The following is a 20,646-nucleotide window of genomic DNA, read 5'->3' as shown; positions in this document are numbered from 1 at the left end:
CCAAAAATAAGATTGTCCACACAAAGACTTGGGCCAAAATAACTAAATCACTTTTAGTTTACACTATTTGCTATTTTGGTTTGTGTGTGTGTGTAGACCGGCCTTCAAACTAGGTCCGACAGAGACATAATATGATATTAAACTCCTAATTAATAATATGGCATATTACAGTCCACACAGAAATGTAGTGAAATTTCTGCAATATATTTAAATGATCATGAAACAGTGAAAACAAATAAAAGCAATTGCATATTTCTTATTAACACCTTACATAATATTAAGAATTAAAAGTCAACGGCTATTCCAAATTAAGGTACATCTCACTAGAGAGTTTAATTGAAATGTAAGTGTTAACAGGTCTGTTCGTGAAAATGCTTCTATTCAGAGAGAGGACAATTTTAAAAGAGTTTATGGATTAATAAATTTTAAGGCCAGAATAGACCATAATGATAATCTAGTCTGACCTCCTGCATAACAAAAGCCAAAGAACCTCACTCAATGATTTCTCTATCAAGATCATAACTTCTGGCTGAACTACATCATATCTTTTAAAACAATATCCAATCTCAATTTCAAGACTTCAAGTGATGTAGAATTTACCACAATCCCAAAATAAATTGTCCAAAGGTTATTTTTCCTGGCTGCTAAAAATGTCCATCTTATTTCTTATCTGATTTTGTCTAACTTCAGCTTCTCACCACTGGATCTTACTATGCTTTTTTCCGCTGGACTGAAGAGATGTCTACTATCAGAAGACTCTTCTCTATTTAATAATAATAAAAATACCACCTAGGTCTTATAGGTACTTGTAGACTGTGATCAAGTCTCCTTTCAACCTCTTGGATCAATAAACAGATGGAACTTCTACAGTTTCCCAATATAAGGAATGTTTTCCAGACCTCAAATGGTCTCCCTGCTAGCTGGAGTGCATCTTTGATGGGGCTCAGAACAGTGAAGACTCCCTCAGGTGAGTGAGGGGTAGGGGATCTCAACCAGGAGCAATTAAGGCAGTGCTTCACATGTGCCTTTTAATTCCTTCTCACCCTCCCACTTGCCTTCAGTTTGTATGTGGAGCTGCTTCTCTTTCCCTTTTCCTTGTGCTGCAGAATGTGCGGTAGGGTGCTGCTTGCTGCATCTGACTTGTCCATTACTGTTGCCACGGATAGTGGGGGTGGTGATGGAGTCCATGGCTCCTGTCGGGAGACGCTGGAGTGGAGGGAGATTGTTTGGTTTACTGTCGAGGCAAGTTGCCATTTCAGGCTCCATCCTTTTCATCCTTTAATTAGTTGCTGATCACACAGGAGGCCAGGGGTCTACACTGATCACCAGTTTTGGGATCTGTAAGAGATATTTCCCATATGGCAAAACTGGCTAACTGCTGTATGGCTTTTCACCTTCAATCCAGCATCCGGGAGGTCGGGTTTGGGGGTGAAGGTGTTAAATTACAACTGTTCCAACTTTGGCAGGTTCTAGTGTGGTTAGTGAGTTTAAAGGAGGTCCAGTTTGAGGTCACTGTAACCCAATGTGATGCCTGGGCACTGGTCCAGAGCACAGCAATGCACAGTGAGGGGTTATGTCTCCATGTCTTGTGCAGCATTTGTCCACATCCTTTTTGAAGGACACAGTATTCCAGTAATGGTCTGACTAATGCCATATACAAAAGTAATACCACCTTTCTACTCCTAATCAATATTCCTCTGTTTATGTATCTAAGGACTGTGCTTTCCTCCTTCGCTACAGAATCACACTGGAAATTTATAATCAACTAGTTATCAACCGTGACCCCTAAGTCCTTTTAGAGTCACTGCTTTCCAGGATACAGTTCCCCATCTTATCAGTGAGCCCTGAATTCTTTGTTCCCAGATACATGACATTGCATTTGTCTGTGTTAAAACTCATGTTGTTCAAATAAGCCCACCTTACCAAGTTGTCTAGATCAGTCTGTGTAACTAACCTGTCTCCACCATCATTTATCACTCCATCAATTTTTCTGTAATCTGCAAATAGTATCACAATGATTTTATATTTTCTTACGGAGAATATACACCTAATTTGTTTTAATCACCTACAATTGCCCTGAAACATGCCATATGATCAATTCAGCCACTAACTGTCACTTCTTTATCATGTTTTTTATTTATTCATTTAGCAAAATTTCCACTCTATTACTTTCAATATAAAGAGGGCAGGTATTAAGACACATGGCTCAGATGTTACTTTTTCATTAGAATAGTACAAAAATGGGCATTACACCACTACAAGCACAATAGAAATACAAAATGAACAGCTTTGTATTTCTTTTATTTATAAGAATTTATTTTAATTCATTTTCAAATTAGATGTTTACATAGCACTATGAAGCTGTAAAATTCTGCATGATTTCTGAGTATTTACATCTCGACAGATTCAATTTTAACTTTTAAAATGGTCCTCAATTCTACCATTAGAACACCAAAAAAACCCAACAAAAAACCAAACACCACAATAAGGATCAAAAGACTTCTAGAAGAACTACTTAAAGAACTAATGGTGATGTTAAGAATAATGAAAGCAGAAATGGAGTGCTGTTTCCATCTCTTTGCTTTCGAATGCAGAAAGACATGTTGCATGTTCAATCTTTAACAATTTGAAATTTAAAAAAAAAACATTTTGGTGTAACTTTCCCATCTATGAAATTGCAATGATGGCTTTGAAGAGATAGAAATTGAATAAGGAATCACAATCACTAATACAAGAAACTGCATTTTGCTGAAATGCAAGTCCCTTTTAAAAGATGAACTTTGTCTAAAACAATTAATACTGGGTGCTAAAGTTGAAATGTCATAGTATAGAGGTGCCTTCAGACCACAAAGCAACAGAACAAAGAATTCTGAATCTGGAGGAAAGGCCTAGTCTCAAAGAGAACTTTAATCTTATGATGAAAGTGCAAGATGTCAAAAAAATTATGGCTTTGAAGACAAAGATGAATAATTTGGTTCAGAGAAATGTTTCTGAAAGAAATCTATATTTACAACTGGAACCAAAGGCATGCTTTTATGATTATCTGTCAATTTCTATGCAATTATCTTTGAAAAAACCTTAAAAAGATACGTAAAGAAACAAACAAGATATAATTTCCACATAAAAGAAAATTTAACTGAAGAAAACACATTATCTTTGTTTATATGAATAATATCAAATTGTATTGACAAAAACTCTCACAGTTGTATCAATGCATGTGTGTATTTTTGAAACCATCTCAATCACTCAAACAAGCTCCAAGCCGTTGTAGCTAAAACACAAACATCAAGATGAACAGATACCTAAGCGTGAAAGGAATATTTCATTCTTAACAGTAATATTTTAATCAGTAAATCTAACAAATGTAGAATCATGGATCAACTTAAACGTAGTGCACTATGGGGAGGGTGGAGGTGGAAAGGGGCAGTTTTAAATGGTTGAGCACCAAATAATTTTATTCCCAAATTAGTAGAAATATCTAGTCTAGAGAAACCAGAAATGGTAGGGCAGCTCTTAATTATTTTTTTTACCGGCAACTCAACACTGTGTCTCCCCCTATTTTAATCATAGGGGTTCCATCGACCTATCTACCACCTCTCAGGGAGGTGGATTACCTACACTGACAGGAGAATTCCTCCTGTTGATGTAGGTAGTGTCTAAGGTGAAGGACTATAGCAGTGCAGCTGCAGCGGTACCACTGTAGCATAACTAGTGTAGACAAGCCCTGAATAACTGATTAAACCATTTTCTTTGATATCATAGGATTTAATTAAGGTTGTTTACTTTGGCCAATTAGATATTGTTTAGGTTATCGAGGATATATCAAACAGGACTCAGCTGTCCTTAAACAAAATTCTTTTGATCCATTTATATATGGTTTTAGTTATCGGTGATATATTAAGACTAAATGCAAAATAATTTTGAGAAATAATACCTTGGTTTTAATTTATCAAGAGAAGAATGCTCCGGAGGCAGGTCTCTCTCAAAGTTGTAATCTCTGTTGAAAGCTCTCCATAGAGAGGAATACATAAGAGACTGTACCAGAATGGGCCAGAAACCATTGTTTATCGTTTGTGTTCTGTTTTGTGGTGTTTTATATGAGCCTTAGTCAGGAGGTGGGGCTATCAAGAAGGCCAGGGCTTTATAAAGCAGTGAGCAACTGACCAGGGAGCTTTGCAAACAGGGGCCACTAACAGGGAGTTTCAAGAGGGAGTTTGGAAGGGGAGTGAAAAGGGGGCGAGGTACACTTGCCATTCTTTAAAATCTTTAAACTAAACTACAATCAAAACTTCTTGATTTTAACAAAAACCCTATCATTAACCTAGGTAGCTGTAGGAGAGAATTCAGGCAGAAGCCCAGCAGTAAAGTAGGGGCTATCCTGTTTATCACACTCAGTGTACCATGTATGATTACCTGCCCTGTGGGTGGGTGGTATATGTGTGCATTCAGTGCAAGGAGCTCCTGGCCCTCAGAGACCACTTACGGGCTTTGGAGGCCAGGGTGGCGGAACTGGAGGAGCTAAGGGAGGCAGAGAGGTATGTTGATGAAGCTTTCCGGGACACTGTAGATTTGTCCCACCTCCGGTCAGACAGCCCCTGAGCTGTTGAAGAGGATGAAAGGCCCAGAGAAGGAGAGCAGTCAACAGGAGCAGAGAGAAACCTTCCCATAGTTGGGACCCTCTCTTCCAGATGATGTTGGGGTATCCTCTCGCACTGAGGTTACCTCTCTGGGGGAGGGAACTCCAGTCACTAGGAAAAGTCAGGTGTTAGTAATGGGAGATTCGATCATTAGAAACATAGATAACTGGGTTTGTGAGGACCAGGAGAACCGTATGGTGACTTCCCTGCCTGGTGCGAAGGTTGCGGATCTCTCGAGGCATCTAGATAGACTTATGTGTAGTGCTGGGGAGGAGTTGATGGTCGTGGTACATGTAGGTACCAATGACACAGGGAAGGGTAGGAGAGACATCCTGGAGGCCAAATTTAGGCTGCTAGGAAAGAGACTGAAATCCAGGACCTCTATGGTGGCATTCTCAGAAATGCTTCCAGTTCCATGTGCAACGGCATGTAGGCAGGCAGAGTTTCAGAGTCTCAATGACGATGATGAGACGATGGTGTAGAGAGGAGGGGTTTAGATTTATTAGGAACTGGGGAAACTTTTGGGAAAGGGGGAGCCTATACAGGAAGGATGGGCTCCACCTAAACCAAAGTGGATCCAGACTGCTGGCACTTAACATTAAAAAAATTACAGAGCAGTTTTTAAACTAAGAGATGGGGGAAAGCTGATTGCTGCAGAGGAGCCTGTGGATTGGACAGAGACTTCTCTTAGAGGAGAGTCTATTGATAGAGATTTTCTAGGTTTTATTCAGGAGGAGGGGATGGAAGAGGATAAAGTATTGGCCAGATCAGATGAGAAACAGTCACATAAAAAAGAATCTGACACATCATAAAAGGGCAGACAAATAAACAGTGACAAGTTTTTAAAGTGCTTGTACACAAATGCTAGAAGTCTAAATAATAAGATGGGTGAACTAGAGTGCCTCATGTTAAAGGAGGATATTGATATAACAGGCATCACAGAAACCTGGTGGAGTGAGGACAATGAATGGGACACAATCATTTGGGGTACAAAATATATTGAAAGGACAGAACAGGTTGTGCAGGGAGTGGGGGGGGAGTGGCACTATATGTGAAAGAAAATGTAGAATCAAAGGAAATAAAAATCTTAAATGAATCCACATGTTCCATAGAATCTCTATGGATAGTAATTCCATGCTCTAATAGGAATATAACAGTAGGGATGTATTATCAACCACCTGACCAGGACAGTGATAGTGACGATGAAATGCTAAGGGAGATTATAGAGGCTATCAAAATAAAGAACTCAATAATAGAGGGGGATTTCAATTATCCTCATATTGACAGGGTACATGTCACCTCAGGACGAAATGCAGACACAAAATTTCTCGATACTTTAAATGACTGCTTCTTGGAGCAGCTGGTACAGGAACCCACAAGGCGAGAGGCAATTCTCAATTTAGTCCTGAGTGGAGCGCAGGATCTGGTCCAAGAGGTAACTATAACAGGACCGCTTGGAAATAGTGACCATAATATAACAACATTTAACATTCCTGTAGTGGGAAGATCACCTCAACAGCCCAACACAGTGGCATTTAATTTCAGAAAGGGGAACTACGCAAAAATGAGGAGGTTAGTTAAACAGAAATTAAAAGGTACAGTGACTACAGTGAAATCCCTGCAAGCTGCATGGACACTTTTTAAAGACACCATAATAGAGGCTCAACTTAAATGTATACCCCAAATTAAAAAACACCATAAAAGAACTAAAAAAGAGCCACCATGGCTTAACAACTATGTAAAAGAAGCAGTGTTATATAAAAAGGTATAAAAAGGAATCTTTTAAAAAGTGGAAATCAAATCCTAGTGAGGTAAACAGAAAGGAGCATAAACACTGCCAAATTAAGTGTAAAAATGTAATAAGAAAAGCCAAAAAGGAGTTTGAAGAACAGCTAGCCAAAAACTCAAAAGATAATAACAAAATGTCTTTTCAGTACATTAGAAGCAGGAAGCCTGCTAAACAATCAGTGGGGCTCCTGGACAATCAAGATACTAAAGGAGCACTTAAAGACGATAAAGTCATTGCAAAGAAACTAAATGAATTCTTTGCTTCAGTCTTCATGACTGAGGATATTAGGGAGATTCCCCAACCTGAGCTGTCTTTTGTAGGTGACAAATCTGAGGAATTGTCCCAGACTGAAGTGTCACTAGAGGAGGTTTTGGAATTAATTGAGAAACTTAACAGTAACAAGTCATTGGGACCAGATGGCATTCACCCAAGAGTTCTGAAAGAATTCAAATGTGAAATTGCAGAACAATTAACTATGGTTTGTAACCTGTCCTTTAAATCAGCTTCTGTACCCAATGACTGGAAGATAGCTAATGTAACACCAATATTTAAAAAGGGCTTTAGAGGTGACCCCAGTAATTACAGACCGGTAAGTCTAACATCAGTCACAGGCAAATTATTTGAAATAATAATAAAGAATAAAATTGTCAGACACATAGAAGAACAAATTGTTGAGCAAAAGTCAACATGGTTTCTGTAAATGGAAATCATGTCTTACTAATCTATTAGAGTTCTCTGAAGGGATCGACACACATGGGGACAAGGGGATCCAGTGGACATAGTGTACTTAGATTTCCAGAAAGCCTTTGACAAGGTCCCTCACCAAAGGCTCTTATGTAAATTAAGTTGTCATGGGATAAGAGGGAAGATCCTTTCATGGACTGAGAACTGGTTAAAAGACAGGGAACAAAGGGTAGGAATAAACTGTAAATTTTCAGAATGGAAAGGGGTAACTAGGCTCTTACGTAAATTAAGTTGTCATCTGGATGGGAAGGAGGCAAAGTCTGCAGCAAGCACAACCAAAATGGTGACTTTAAATCTGCAGCTGCTAGTCTCTGTTAGATTAAAAGGGCCACAGACTAGAAGAGCATACTAGGAAAAACACACTAGGAAACGCATCTACAAAAAGCCAAAGCAAAACTAAGCAGTTCAGAAGGCAGAAAGGGGAAGGAAACAAAAGTCAGGCTGTTTTCACCATCTCTACTGTGCCATTCCTCTCCTTCAGTCCCTCCTCCTCATTCTGGATTAACCTGGTGTTCTCCACAGTAAGAAACACAAAGACAGATCAAACCCACCTTGTCACATGGCTGAAGCATCAAGTCAACTGAATGGGAAATCTTTAGGGGAAAAACTTACTCACTTTTTCTGTGTATGCATGTGCTTGGATAACTCAAAAGAGTTTTGTTTAAAAATTTCCAACTTAACTTGTGCTTGAATGACTAATGAATTCGGAAGGCCTTTCTTTTAATGCAAGTTACAGACCTGTGTACTGAGTACATGAAGTATAAGTTCCTGGAACTGCAGAAGATGTACAGGACTATAATCTTCAATAGTGGCAGGGCAGTTATTTGATCGGTGATTTTCATAGCCCAACTGATTCTCTTTGAGAGGGTATTTTGGACCTGGCAATCTTACTAGGTGTCATATAGGAAAATTGTGAAATTTTATGATGATCTGATTTTGTACATGTGACATAAATTAAATAAATATGCTTGCTAACGACTGAAGTTTTACTCAAGGATAGAATTCCTCAGCATCTTTTTCTTGCAACAATGACTTGGAAACTGCACAAAAAGAACTTGTAATTTGCTCACTACATTTATAAGATTTTAAAGTTAATGGTGTAATAAACTCAAATGTTATAGCTAGTATATCCTGAAATGAATACATTATGGGAATCACAAATATGTAATTGCAGAAAGTTGAAAGAGCATTGCTTGCTGGCATGAATACTGTGTGCCTCACCACATTAATATCATCCTGCAAGCCCATCCTTACTTGAATGAATAATCCTATTGATTTAAATGGTGTTATTCATATGAATAAGTCTTTTCAGGTATAAGCCCAATATTTTCAATTTAAGTAGGGCTGGTCCCCATTAATATTTGGAAGGAAGACTTCTAGGGGAAAACAAGACTATGTGCAAACCACATATACTTTCCATACCATAATGTTGCAACTAGGTCTCAGGTAAGGTAAACAACTGAAAATGAAAATGTTAACTTAAGAAGTAGCCCAACTTTTGGAGATGGAGAGAAAAAAAATGGGAAAGTATTCCCCAAAAGTAAAGAGCATCCTTCACTTGAGGTTTACTCAGATTCTTTTATATTTTGTGCAATTTTCCCATCTTCAATAACAAGCAGCTTAATAGTTTTCAAAAATACGCTTAAGTTCATCTGTCCCATGGTCACAAACAATACTATAGTCTGGAATCCTCATCATTTAATCAGACTATACATTTTTTCCCCCTTTTAGATAACGCACCTCTTCTCCTCAAACAACATTCAGCACAGAACATGTTATGGTGTATAAAACCCACATACTGTCAACACACAATCAGTATGATATAATGTAAAACACGCATTTCAAAAATACATTTTGTCTGTCTTCAGTTATATGAAGACCCAACATTAAATGATCATATAACGAAAAGCACATTTTATAGTAAACCATCACACCTGTGACAGGCAAGGTCAGCTGAAAGGGACTACACTGTGTTGATATGTACTACTGCACTCATATCTTTTTTTCTGAATGTTGGATCTGAAGAGAAGTTTGAGTCAGCATCTTAATGCCTATGGAAAATGTACCAAGTCAGACTAAGAAACGTTACTACAACTGAAACAGAACTACCATATGTTCAAGAAGGCCTCTGGCAGAGTGTGAGCTCACAGCAAGGAGTGAAATGACCCCCTTTAGCCTAATAACATTGCTTGATGCAAGATTGTATCCCATTAGCTAAGGATGACTGACTTTTTGGCAATTCTTAAGACATTAGATTACACATAAGGGAATCAGATTTCTTGAGTTCTGCTGAAAGACAAAACTTTAAAGCTCTAAGTAAATCCAATGAATGTCAACTTTATGACATTTCATTTCAATTGAAATTATCACTGTTGGAATTCATAGTTATCATATATACGATAACTATGAATTCCAACAGTGATAATTTCAATGCCAGCTATTACACTGTTCATCATTTTAGCAAAAAAACAGAACAAAAAACCCCATCCAGTTTATGTACTTATCTATCACTGGTGGATGTAGTAGGGCACACTGAGGAAGGGGCAATGATGTAGCTGGTTGCTAGTGTGGTCTTCAGGGGGAGGAATTCATGTTTTTCCATTTTTTTGTTCATTAACAATATATTAGATATTCAACACCCCATCCCTCCCTAAAGATAAATCAACTATGTCCTGCTCATCAAAGGAGAATGGAAGAGGAAGAACATTCACTCCCTAATGGCAAAAGCTTTGCACACCTAACAGATGTTCAAACCTTAAATAATCTCCCAACTCCTACCTGATGCTGAAAGTCCAAATGCTCCCTAACCAGCTGCCAAAATCTCCAGCTTTCCACATAGCAACTTCTATACAACTACATGTTGTAAATGCACATTCTTTGGCACTAGCCCAGTATCCTATCTTTGGACAGTGGCCAGTGCCAGATGCTTCAGAGGGAGTGAACAGAACGGAGATTGAGAGATCTGTCCTGTTGTCCAGGATCCATATTGTGGTATGTAACCCATGACTTAAATCAGCTTCTGTATCAGATGACTGGAGGATAGCTAATGTGATAATTTTTTTTAAAAGACTCCAGAGGCGATCCTAGCAATTAGAAGCCGGTAAGCCTAACTTTTGTACCAGGCAAACTGGTTGAAACTATAGAAAAGAACAGAATTATAAGACACGTAGATTAATGCGATATGTTGGGGAAGAGTCAACATGGCTTTTGTAAAGGGAAATCATGCTGCACCAGTCTATCTGATTTCTTTGAGTGGGATCAACAAACATGTAGACAAGGGTGATCTGGTGAATATAGTGTACTTGGACTTTCAGAAAGCCTTTGACAAGGTCTCTCACCAAAGGCTCTTAACCAGACCAAGAAGTCATGGGATAAGAGGGAACTGGTTAAAAGACAGGAAACAACGGGCAGGAACAAATGGTCAGTTTCAGAATGGAGAGCGATAAACACTGGTGTCCTCCAGGGATCTGTACTGGGACCAGTGCTGTTCAACATATTCAAAAATGATTTGGAAAAAGGGGTAGACAGTGAGGTGGCAAAGTCTGCAGACGATACAAAATTACTTAAACTAGTAAAGTCCAAAGCAGCCTGCAAAGACTTAAAAAAGGGATCTCACAAAACTGGGTGACTGGGCAATAAAATGGCAGAGGAAATTCAGTGTTGATAAAGGTAAAGTAATGGGAAAATATTGGAAAACACAATCCTAACTATACATACAAAATGATGAGGGTCTAAATTAACTGTTACCATTCAAGAAAGAGATCTTGGACCCACTGTGGTTAGTTCTCTGAGAACATCCACTCACTCTACAGCAGCAGCAGACAAAAAAGCTTAGCAGAATGTTAGGAACCATTAGGAAAGATGTAATAAGAAGACAGTAAATATTATAATGTCACTATATAAATCCATGGAATGCCCACACCTTGAATACTACATGTAGTTCTGGTCTCCCCATCTCAAAAAAAAGATATATAAAAAATGGAAAAAATACAGAGAAGGGCAACAAAAATGATTAGGGGTATGGAACAGCTTCCACATGATAAGAGATTAAATAGACTGGGACTGTTCATTTTAGAAAATAGACAACCGAGTGAGAATATGATCGCAGTCTATAAAATCATGAATGCTGTGGAGAAGTGAATAAGGAAGTGTTATTTACCCCTTCACATAACACAAGAACCAGGTGGTCACCCAATGAAATTAATAGGCAGCAGGTTTAAAAGAAACCTAAGGAAGTACTTCTTTACACAACATACAGTCAACCAGAGGAACTCATTGCCAGAGGATGTTGTGAAGGCCAAAAGTATAACTGAGTTCAAAAAAGAATTAGGGTGGTAATAACTACAAACCTTGGATGGAGGGGCACAGTTGTTATTCTCTATATACAGGAATAGCTGAATCAGATTTGGACCCATGTTCTCAAACTGAGTCCTAGGCTCAGAGTCCATGGAAGATCATGTGGTGGTGGCGGCGGCAATGCCTCCATACACACAGACAAAGCTTATTTAGAATGCCTTATTTCTCCATGATAGGTCCCAAGAGTAAAAGGAGCAAAATAAAATAAGCTGCACCTATTGGGTTCACATACATCTACACATGCAGCTTTCCTCCCCCCCATTGTCATGCTGAAAAAGATCCTATAGCAGACAGATCTGCTCTGATATGAAATAAGACCAAACAAAAATGTCCTCACAAGGGAACATCAAAACCCTAACGAGCAGATTGATCCAACTACTTAAATGTGGAAGAGAGAAGCAGCAACTCTTTAGTTTTAAACTGGGGGGAACCTGAAGCACAATTATCTACTTCATATATTCAATATGTTCAAGTAATGCTGTCCAGGAGAGAAGCAGACAAATTATAGTAGCTATGCAGAACTAAAAAAGAGAAGAATTATTTCATACTATTTTATATTAAGCTTTTTCATTTCTTTGGTCACTAACAACAGACACAGCAAAATTATTTATCAATATATTCTTCTTAAAATGTTTAAAAATCATCAGGCAAGTTCTTTTTAATTTGTTTTAATATTAGTGATAAACAGAGTGATATCTATTAAATTTTGCTTACCTATTGTCTGATGGCAGAAGTGAAAGTAATGCCAAAGCTGAAAGCTTTCTTCTTTCTGGCTGGGTAATATTATCCATGCGGTCAACCCACATTTCAATCATGTTACCAAGAAGCTGGTCCAACTGCAAAAACAATCCCCGCCAAAATATTACATATAGTCTACAAATGCAGTGTTAAACTCTTGATGTAGGAAAGTATTTCCCTGTATGTGAATATATGTAAAAGTGAGACTTGTTTCACATAATCTGAATGTGTATATTTCAGTATATTAGAAATTCAATTATTTTACTTTTGCTCTTAATTTAGATAATCTAATCTGACTTCCTGTATAAAGCAGGCCATTTAATTTCTCTCACTTACCCCTGTTTTGAGCCTAATAACTTGAGGTTGACCAAGCATATCTTCCAGAAAGGCATCCAGTCTTGATTACAAGACTTCAAGATATAGAAAAACCACCACTTCCTTTGGTAGTTTGTTCTAGTGATTAATTACCTTACTGTGAAAAATCTTTGCCTTAATTCTAATTTGAATTGGTCTTGACTTCAATTTCCAGCCATTGGTTCAGTTCTTGTTATACCTTTCTCATCTAAATTAAATGACCCTTTAGTATCCAGTATTTTCTCCCATTTAATTCAAACTAAAAAGATTGAACTCTAAGTCACTCACTGTAAGGCATACTCTTGGGCCTTGGTATTATTTTTGTGGCTCTTTTCTGAACTCTCTCCAATTTTTCAATATCCCTTTTAAAATGTGGACACCAGAATCAGACAGTATTCTAGTACTGGTCTCAGCAACACCATATACAGAAGTAAAATCACCTCCCCACTCCTACTCAGAATCTATATTATGAAGTTTCAGATTAATCTGTGTGAATTCATGCTTTTCAATTAATTAACTCACTGCACAGAAACAGCATTTTGGATGCTAGGTAATACATTCGGTAAGTGCACTATATTTTCACCCTCTGAGCAATGGTTTCATGGTAAATTTATACTATAGTACACTGTAAGCAAATCAAGAATGATTAAATTCTTAAAAAACTAGAAAAGAGTATGCATTTTCAGTTGTAGAGTAAATAGTTATGTTGAACACAACTGTTGGGCAGTATATTTAAAGAAGGAAAGTGCATCCTCTACTTTCATGTTGCTTTCTTACAGTTCCTTGGAATGTTAATTCCACCCAGGTATGTGATTGCCTTTCAAATGAGTGACCTGGATGGTGTGGGCGCGTGCGCATATATTTTCTTTTTGTTATAAACACATTTCCTTAACAATCTGAGGTGATCATGTGATTCAACCTCAGAGCTAGCATACACGTTTATCTTCAAGAATCAGAGTAACTGCTGACACTAAAAGGCAGATTCCTATTCCTATTGAAGTCAATGAAAAAAAACTCCCATTAACTTCAACAGAAGCAGGATCAGTAGACCGAGAGAGAACTAGCACAAGCTGGCAGGCCAGAAGGGAAAAAAAGGGAGGTGAGAGATAGACGAAGAGAATGAATCAATTGATGGAGAAGCCCAGATGCGAATCTGAGTGCAATATAAGCAAGAAAAGCCCAAGTGAAGAGTGAAGGGACATGATGACTTCAGTGGATGAAGGTCAAGCTGTGTGTGGGGGTGTGTGTGTGTGTGGGAGGGGGGAGATATTTGGCCTTGTAATCCAATGGCTATGAACTGAGACAGAGGAAGAAAATAAGTCCAAATCTCAAAGAGCACCCTGGGGAGGATGTACAGTCTGAAGTGAATTGTATGTCAGTGGTCTGGCTATTGCAGGCAGGGGAGATGGGGAGGCGCCGAGTCATCACCCACACGAGCCCCCACTCAGCCAGGGCCACCTCCTGCCTGCGTTGGGTGGTTGCAGCTCCCAGCCTTGGCTACGCAGGGAAGTCCCTCCTGACCAAGGACAGGACAAGGAGTAATGGTCTCAAGTTGCAGTGGGGGAGGTTTAGGTTGGATATTAGGAAAAACTTTTTCACTACGAGGGTGGTGAAACACTGGAATGCGTTACCTAGGGAGGTGGTAGAATCTCCTTCCTTAGAAGTTTTTAAGGTCAGGCTTGACAAAGCCCTGGCTGGGATGATTTAATTGGGGATTGGTCCTGCTTTGAGCAGGGGGTTGGACTAGATGGCCTCCTGAGGTCCCTTCCAACCCCGATATTCTATGATTCAAGGCAGGGGGAGTTGGAGGGGGAAAGCAGCGAGCGACAGGGGGAGGGGGTGAGAGGAGTGGATGGGGGCAGGGCTTTGCGGGGAAGAAGCAGGGTGGGACCTGAGGAAGAGGCAGGGCTTTGGGGAAAGGGATAGCTCAGTGGTTTGAGCATTGACCTGTTAAACCCAGGGTTGTGAGTTCAATCCTTGAGGGGGCCATTTAGGGGTGTGGGGCAAAAATTGGGGATTGGTCCTGCTTTGAGCAGGGAATTGGACTAGATGACCTCCTGAGGTCCCTTCCAACCCTGATAGTCTATGATTCTATGAAATAGGCATGGCATAGGCGGGGCTTTGGGGGAACAGGCGGGCAGGGTAGGGTTTGGGGGGAATAAGTGGGGCAGGGGAGGTTCTGGCACTCCTGCTGGAGTGTCTGTTTTTTAAATATTACCAAGTTTGCAACCCTACCACCAAGGACCCTACTACAGAGGATTTCAGTGGTGCATATATTGGTGATGTGGCAGCCCTAACCTTTCTTATTGTTGTGTGGGCTTTTGGTAGCACGCTACAGAGTAAGAGTTGGGAGTAATACTGATTGAGATTGCCTTTTCCTCAGTTTTTTAGGCTACGCCTGCTGGGTGAATTGGCATCATGAGTTTCGGGGAGGCCAGGTACAATGATAAAGGGTAACTGACTACTAAATCTGAAAGACTGTCCTTTTCTCTGCACTTATCTGACCTGACAGCCAGTGGACAGAACATCTAAATTTGTAGATTGAATAGTTTAAGGGAGTGAGATTCACCATTGTGTTTGACACCACCTCCTGTAAACCCAGTTTCTAATATCACAAAACTGGGCTTTAGGTTTCGTGAATGGAGAGAGAGGATGCAATCAGAGAACATAACCACCAATCAGGAATGGATCAATTTTGAAAAACATACAGCATTGCCAACATGCTTTGACCCCCCCTCCCTAATATGTAATTTTTCTTTCTCCACTTTATATCTCCTATTTCTTCTTTTCTCTGCTTGCTTTCTGTCTAATAAGAGTCTAGCTTAGCTGGCAAAGAGACATCTACCTTTTGTAACATTACTGAGTCTGACCAGAAAGGCAAACTAAAAGCAATGCATTAAACAGACTGACACTAATTGTTTGATAGGTCACAGAATGGCTAAGATGACCAGGAGCTATGTCATAGTTTCCCAGCAGCTAGTTTGCAAGTGAAAAAGATGCAGGAAGAATGGGATCTCTTATCCCAGACACAGTCCTGGTTATTGCTGATGTATGCCAGTACATTTGAAGCTAGTGGCATCTGCGGCAGTTCATCCTGGCAGCATGGGTTAGATTTTCCTCCAAAGAGTTAAATTGATGGGAAGGGTGGCTGCTGCTCTTAATCTTTCAGTGTTCAAGAGTTGGGGAAATAACCCTTTGTGACACACTGTACCTCAGAATGACACTCTGTAACCCCCATAGTCATTATTCATATATAGTTGTGATATTTCATATGAAACATGCCATGTAAGGTACCATATGAAAGTCATGATCTGCTGAAACCCGTTGTTCTATCCAAACGTGCGTATCATTAGTGTGCTATGGTTGTTACTGAAATGTGCTGTCACTTTGCTAGTGACACACAAAGAATCCCTGCCCAGGTGGGTGCTGACCACTCATTAATCAACTGTGTGACTCAACTATGCAAGCACCACACAATGGGAACTGATCATTCCCAGTGACTTAGGGCTTGTCTACACTGGCACTTTACAGTGCTGCAACTTTCTTGGTCAGGGGTGTGAGAAAACACCCCCCTGAGCACTGGACGTTTCAGTGCTATAACATACCAGTATAGACAGTGCACCAGCGCTGGGAGACGCGCTCCCAGCGCTGGGAGCTACACCCCTTGTGGAGGTGGGTTTTTTTTTAGAGCGCAGGCGCTGTGCCGCAACTACACAAGCCAGTGTGGACAAGCCCTCAGCAAAGCCCACCAGGACATGCCTGGGCTAGTATCTGCTAGAATGCCAGGCACAAGGGTATAAAATAAAGGACAATTGCAGCAGGCAAGGGCCTTTCTCCTCTATCACCTACACTGGAAACAACCAGGACGCCAAGAAGACAAAGATCATCTGAGGAGACTGGTCCAGACTTCAGGAGGAAAGTCTGTACATTAAGGACTGGAACATCCAATGTGGTGAGAATATTGCTTGATTCAAATCCTGTTTAGTTTATAGAATATACATTGGGCGTTTATTTTTATTTTATTTGGTGACCATCTCTGTCCTTTTATGCCTACCACTTATAACCACTTAAAATCTATTTTTCTGTAGTTAATAAAACTGTTTTATATTTTACCTAAAACAGTGTGTTTTGCTTGAAGTACTTTGGAAACCTCAGCTCAGGAACAAAAGCTGGTACATGTCTTCTCCACATTAAGGGAGGGACAGACTGGGTTATAAACTTACACTGGTCAGGCTTCTGATCGGGGCAGGGCGGTACAGCTATGAGGTCCTAGGCTGGGGAGCTGTGGGGAATTGGCAAGAACCTCTCTGTTGTTGGTCCATGAGCAGCATTCATGTAACTCCCTGTCTGTGGATGTCTATATAAGTGCAGTACCTGGAAAAGTTTGCAGCTTGTCACAATATCACAATGTGAGAAGGAGTCCAGGTTGGTAAACCAAAGGGCCCAGCAGTACCCCAGTTCCAGGTTTCACCACGGGGAACCCCTCACACCCTTCCCTGCAAATTAGACATCAGTCTGACTTCTCTTAAAAGGGATGAGTTCTCAGAAATGCCCAGGCCTGATGGTTGCCTTGTCTAGTGGTCTACACAGGGTTGTGAACAGTCCTTGGAATTCACAACAGGAAAATATTTCACAGACATTTCAAAATGTTTTAAAACAAACTTTCTTGGAGAGTGGGAGAAGATAGAAGGGGAAAACAGAATGACCTTTTATTTCCACTTGCACATTTGGGGTACGTCAACCAATAAAGTGTGAGAGTAACTTTACTCTTGTGAATAATAGCACTTGGTGTGCATAGGATCAAGCCTTTCATAAACAGTTCATTTGAAATGCCAAGACAAATCCTCTTACCTCTTGACCACACTCACATGCCATCTGGCTCAGAAGCAGTGAAAAAAAACTTGCATTTTGTAGCAGAACTCTACCTATGACTCCCAAGTAAGTAGACATCACCACTGGATATCTCTGAAACAAAAGTAAAGAAAACAGAAGATTTTTATTTTAATGTAGAAAAAATACATACTACACTACAGAAATACCAAAACAGTATAGGGAATATAGGGAGAATGCTTGCATGTATTCCCTTTCTTGATGCTTTACCTTCCTTTACCAAATCAGGAATTATTGACGTGTACTACAGAAGCCACCAGAGATACAGTATTGACCTACCATTACCACAAAGGTAGCTCCTATTCTACCAATCTGGACAAACTATTGTAATGTTAGATTCTATACCACTGAGTAGTAAATGCTGTCAGATGCTAACTTTCAAGGTACTGTACAGTTTAGACTAATTGCATCTTACACTATGAAGCATAAATTGTACTGGTAACATGGCATTCTGTTAGCAAATGCAAATTTGGAATGTATTTTTGTAAAATGAGTATTTATTAATTATATCTAGAACTGTTTAATATCTCTTAAAATATTGTTACAGTTCTCTTTGATAGCTTTTGGCAAGTCTATACAGTGGCTAATTTGCTAGTCTCCCAAAATTCAGTTTATATTTTTAAGATGTGCCTTAGCTAGTTACAATAATGGCCTTAGTATTCAGAAGCTCACAGGATTGTTGTAAGATATTTGTATCAGTTAATATTGTTCAATTCAGGAGATATCAATGGTATTTCTGGTATTGACTCTTGCATCTAGCAAGTTATAAACAAATATTTTACAATATTTTGTACTTGAAAAATGAAAAAGCAGATACCCCACAATGATATCTGAGATTTTTTAGACATGGGCAAGTGAATTTATTATAATTATGAGAGAGAAAACATCTTTAATATCCACATCCAGTTTTTTTCTGTATATTTTGTCTTGTGCATCTTTTAGATTATATTTTCTTCTGGGCAGAGACTGTCTTTATTTTTGTGTTTTGTAAACCAACAAGCATATTACTGTCTCTAAATAAATACATAAAAAGAGGTTATTTAGCTTACAGTAATGGATGTTCTTGACATGTGTTGTTTATATGTTTTCCACTCTTGGGTGTTTGCATGGCCGCAGCACCAGTGAGTTGAATTGTTTTCTCCAGCTTGCGCCCTAGCTACACTTATATACCCTCACAAGGGGAAAGCAAAACAGGTGGGGCCAACTATCTCTCAATTGTTACAGATTTCAGTGTTGTAGAAAAGGAGGGAAGATAGTGGAATATATATAGACAACACATCTTCAAGTGATTGCCTATACGGCTGTTGTCTAAACTGGCCATCAGTAAGTTTAGGCTTGAAATTAGACAAAGGTTTCTAATCAGAGGAGTGAAGTTCCAGAACAGCCTTCCAAGGGGAGCAGTGGAGACAAAAAACCTAATTTGTTTTAAGAGTGAGCTTGATAAGTTTATGGAGCATGCCTATAATGGCATAGGGCCCATCTGAAACTATTAGCAAATATCTCCAACAGTTGGAGATGGGACATTAGATGGGGAGGGCTCAGTTACTACAGAGAATTGTTGTCTGGACGGTGGGTCTTGCCCACATGCTCAGGATCTAACTGATCGCCATATTTGGGATCAGGCAGGAATTTTTCCTCAGCTCAGACTGGCAGAGACCCTGGGGTTTTTTTACCTCCTCTACAGCATGGGGCATGATTCACTTGCTGGTTTGTACTAGAGTAAATGGTGGATTTTCTATAACTTTGAAGTATTTAAATCAAGATTTGAGGGCTCCAGTAACTCAGCCAGAGGTTACGGGCATATTATATGTGTGGATGAGGTTCTGTAGCCTGCAACATGCAGGTCATTTTAGATTATCATTATGGTCCCTTCTGGCCTTAGAATATACGTAGACTCCCATGCAAGGATGTCGGAAATCTGAATCTTAAGTAACTAAAGGCTGAAAAACTGACATGCCAAAAGACGTGCCAGCTCTGGAAACCTTCCCTATTCATAGTGCTATTGCATACGGTTTAGTAAATGTATGGATGGAACTCTATGTGGCAGCTCTACAAATTCTGGCAATAGGAACATTTCTAAAGAAAGCCACTGAAGTAGCCTGACCTCTAGCAGAGATAGATTTTATATGAACAGAAGCATCCTGTTTAGCCATTTAACAGAGATTGAAACCACCCAAAATCCAGTTCGATAATCTTTGGGAAGAAATTACCTTCCCTTTTACTTCTTTGGCATAGGTTACAAATCATTGAGATGTCTCTAAATGAACTGGGGTTCTAAATAAAAGATAACACCCTAACCATGTCTAGTATGTGTAGTTTTCTTTCTCCATCATTCATATGGGGGTTTGGAAAAAATACAGGCAAATGAATAGTTTGATTAATATTAAAATTAGAAAAAATTAAGAATGAAACTAGAATAAGGCCTAGGGCCATGTCTACCCTTACAAGCTTACAGCGACAAAGCTGTACCAATACACCCTCGAGCAACAAAATTTTTGCTGACATGGCCTAAGTGAGACCTGATCTTTATGAAAAGTCTTCCACTCTGTGTGCAGACATAAGGGTACCCAAAAACTATGTTTGCACAGATAGATGTTGAAAAGAATACATGGCTAATGGTTTGAATGGAGCTAATATAGACCAGCTAACACAATATTCAAATCTCACAAGGGAAGTGATTCTCTAACCAGAAAGGAATAGCTGCAACTAAACCCTTCCAAAACCTAGAAATGGTGGGATATGAAAATATTTTGTAATTTTGAATTTGTGGATGGTAAGCAAATGCAGATGCTAGAGGTACTTTTATTGAGCTATTAGGGAAACCACATTTTTTAATGAAAGCAAGCAGTCCAACATATATAGCAGGGGTGGGCAAACTGATCTGGCCCCTTAGAGCTTTGGATCCCGCCTGTGGGATTGCCCCCCCAGCTGCAGGCCCCGCACCACTCTCAGAAGCAGCTGGCACCATGTCCCTGCAGCCCGGGGGCGGGGAGGGGGAGACAGCTCCGTGCGTTGCTCTTGCCTCCAGGCACCACCTCCCGCAGCTCCCATTGGCCAGGAACGGGGAACCGCGGCCAATGGGAGCTTCGGGGGAGGTACCTGGAGGCATGGCAAGGGCAGGGTGCGGCGCCCTGTGTC

The 20,646-nt window shown here is 39.8% G+C and overlaps 1 protein-coding gene across 6 annotated transcripts in view; it reads right to left on the bottom strand.

The window, feature by feature from the left end:
- The window catches only part of IPO11 (importin 11), a 297,144-nt gene that overhangs the window by 68,491 nt on the left and 208,007 nt on the right, over window positions 1-20,646 (bottom strand). For all 6 annotated transcript variants that reach the window (XM_084627945.1, XM_084627946.1, XM_084627942.1 and 3 more), the window contains exons 27-28: window positions 17,470-17,583; window positions 12,241-12,362 (exon numbers count right to left, since the gene is read on the bottom strand). In XM_084627945.1, the coding sequence (XP_084484071.1) occupies window positions 12,241-12,362; window positions 17,470-17,583 (236 nt within the window). The remainder of the gene's footprint in view (window positions 1-12,240; window positions 12,363-17,469; window positions 17,584-20,646) is intronic.

Source organism: Lepidochelys olivacea, assembly GCF_965140295.1.
Source record: "Lepidochelys olivacea isolate rLepOli2 genome assembly, chromosome: 5".
Taxonomy (NCBI): Eukaryota; Metazoa; Chordata; order Testudines; family Cheloniidae; genus Lepidochelys; species Lepidochelys olivacea.
Note: the sequence above shows the minus strand (reverse complement) of the source record. Positions and strands in the feature narration are given on the sequence as shown.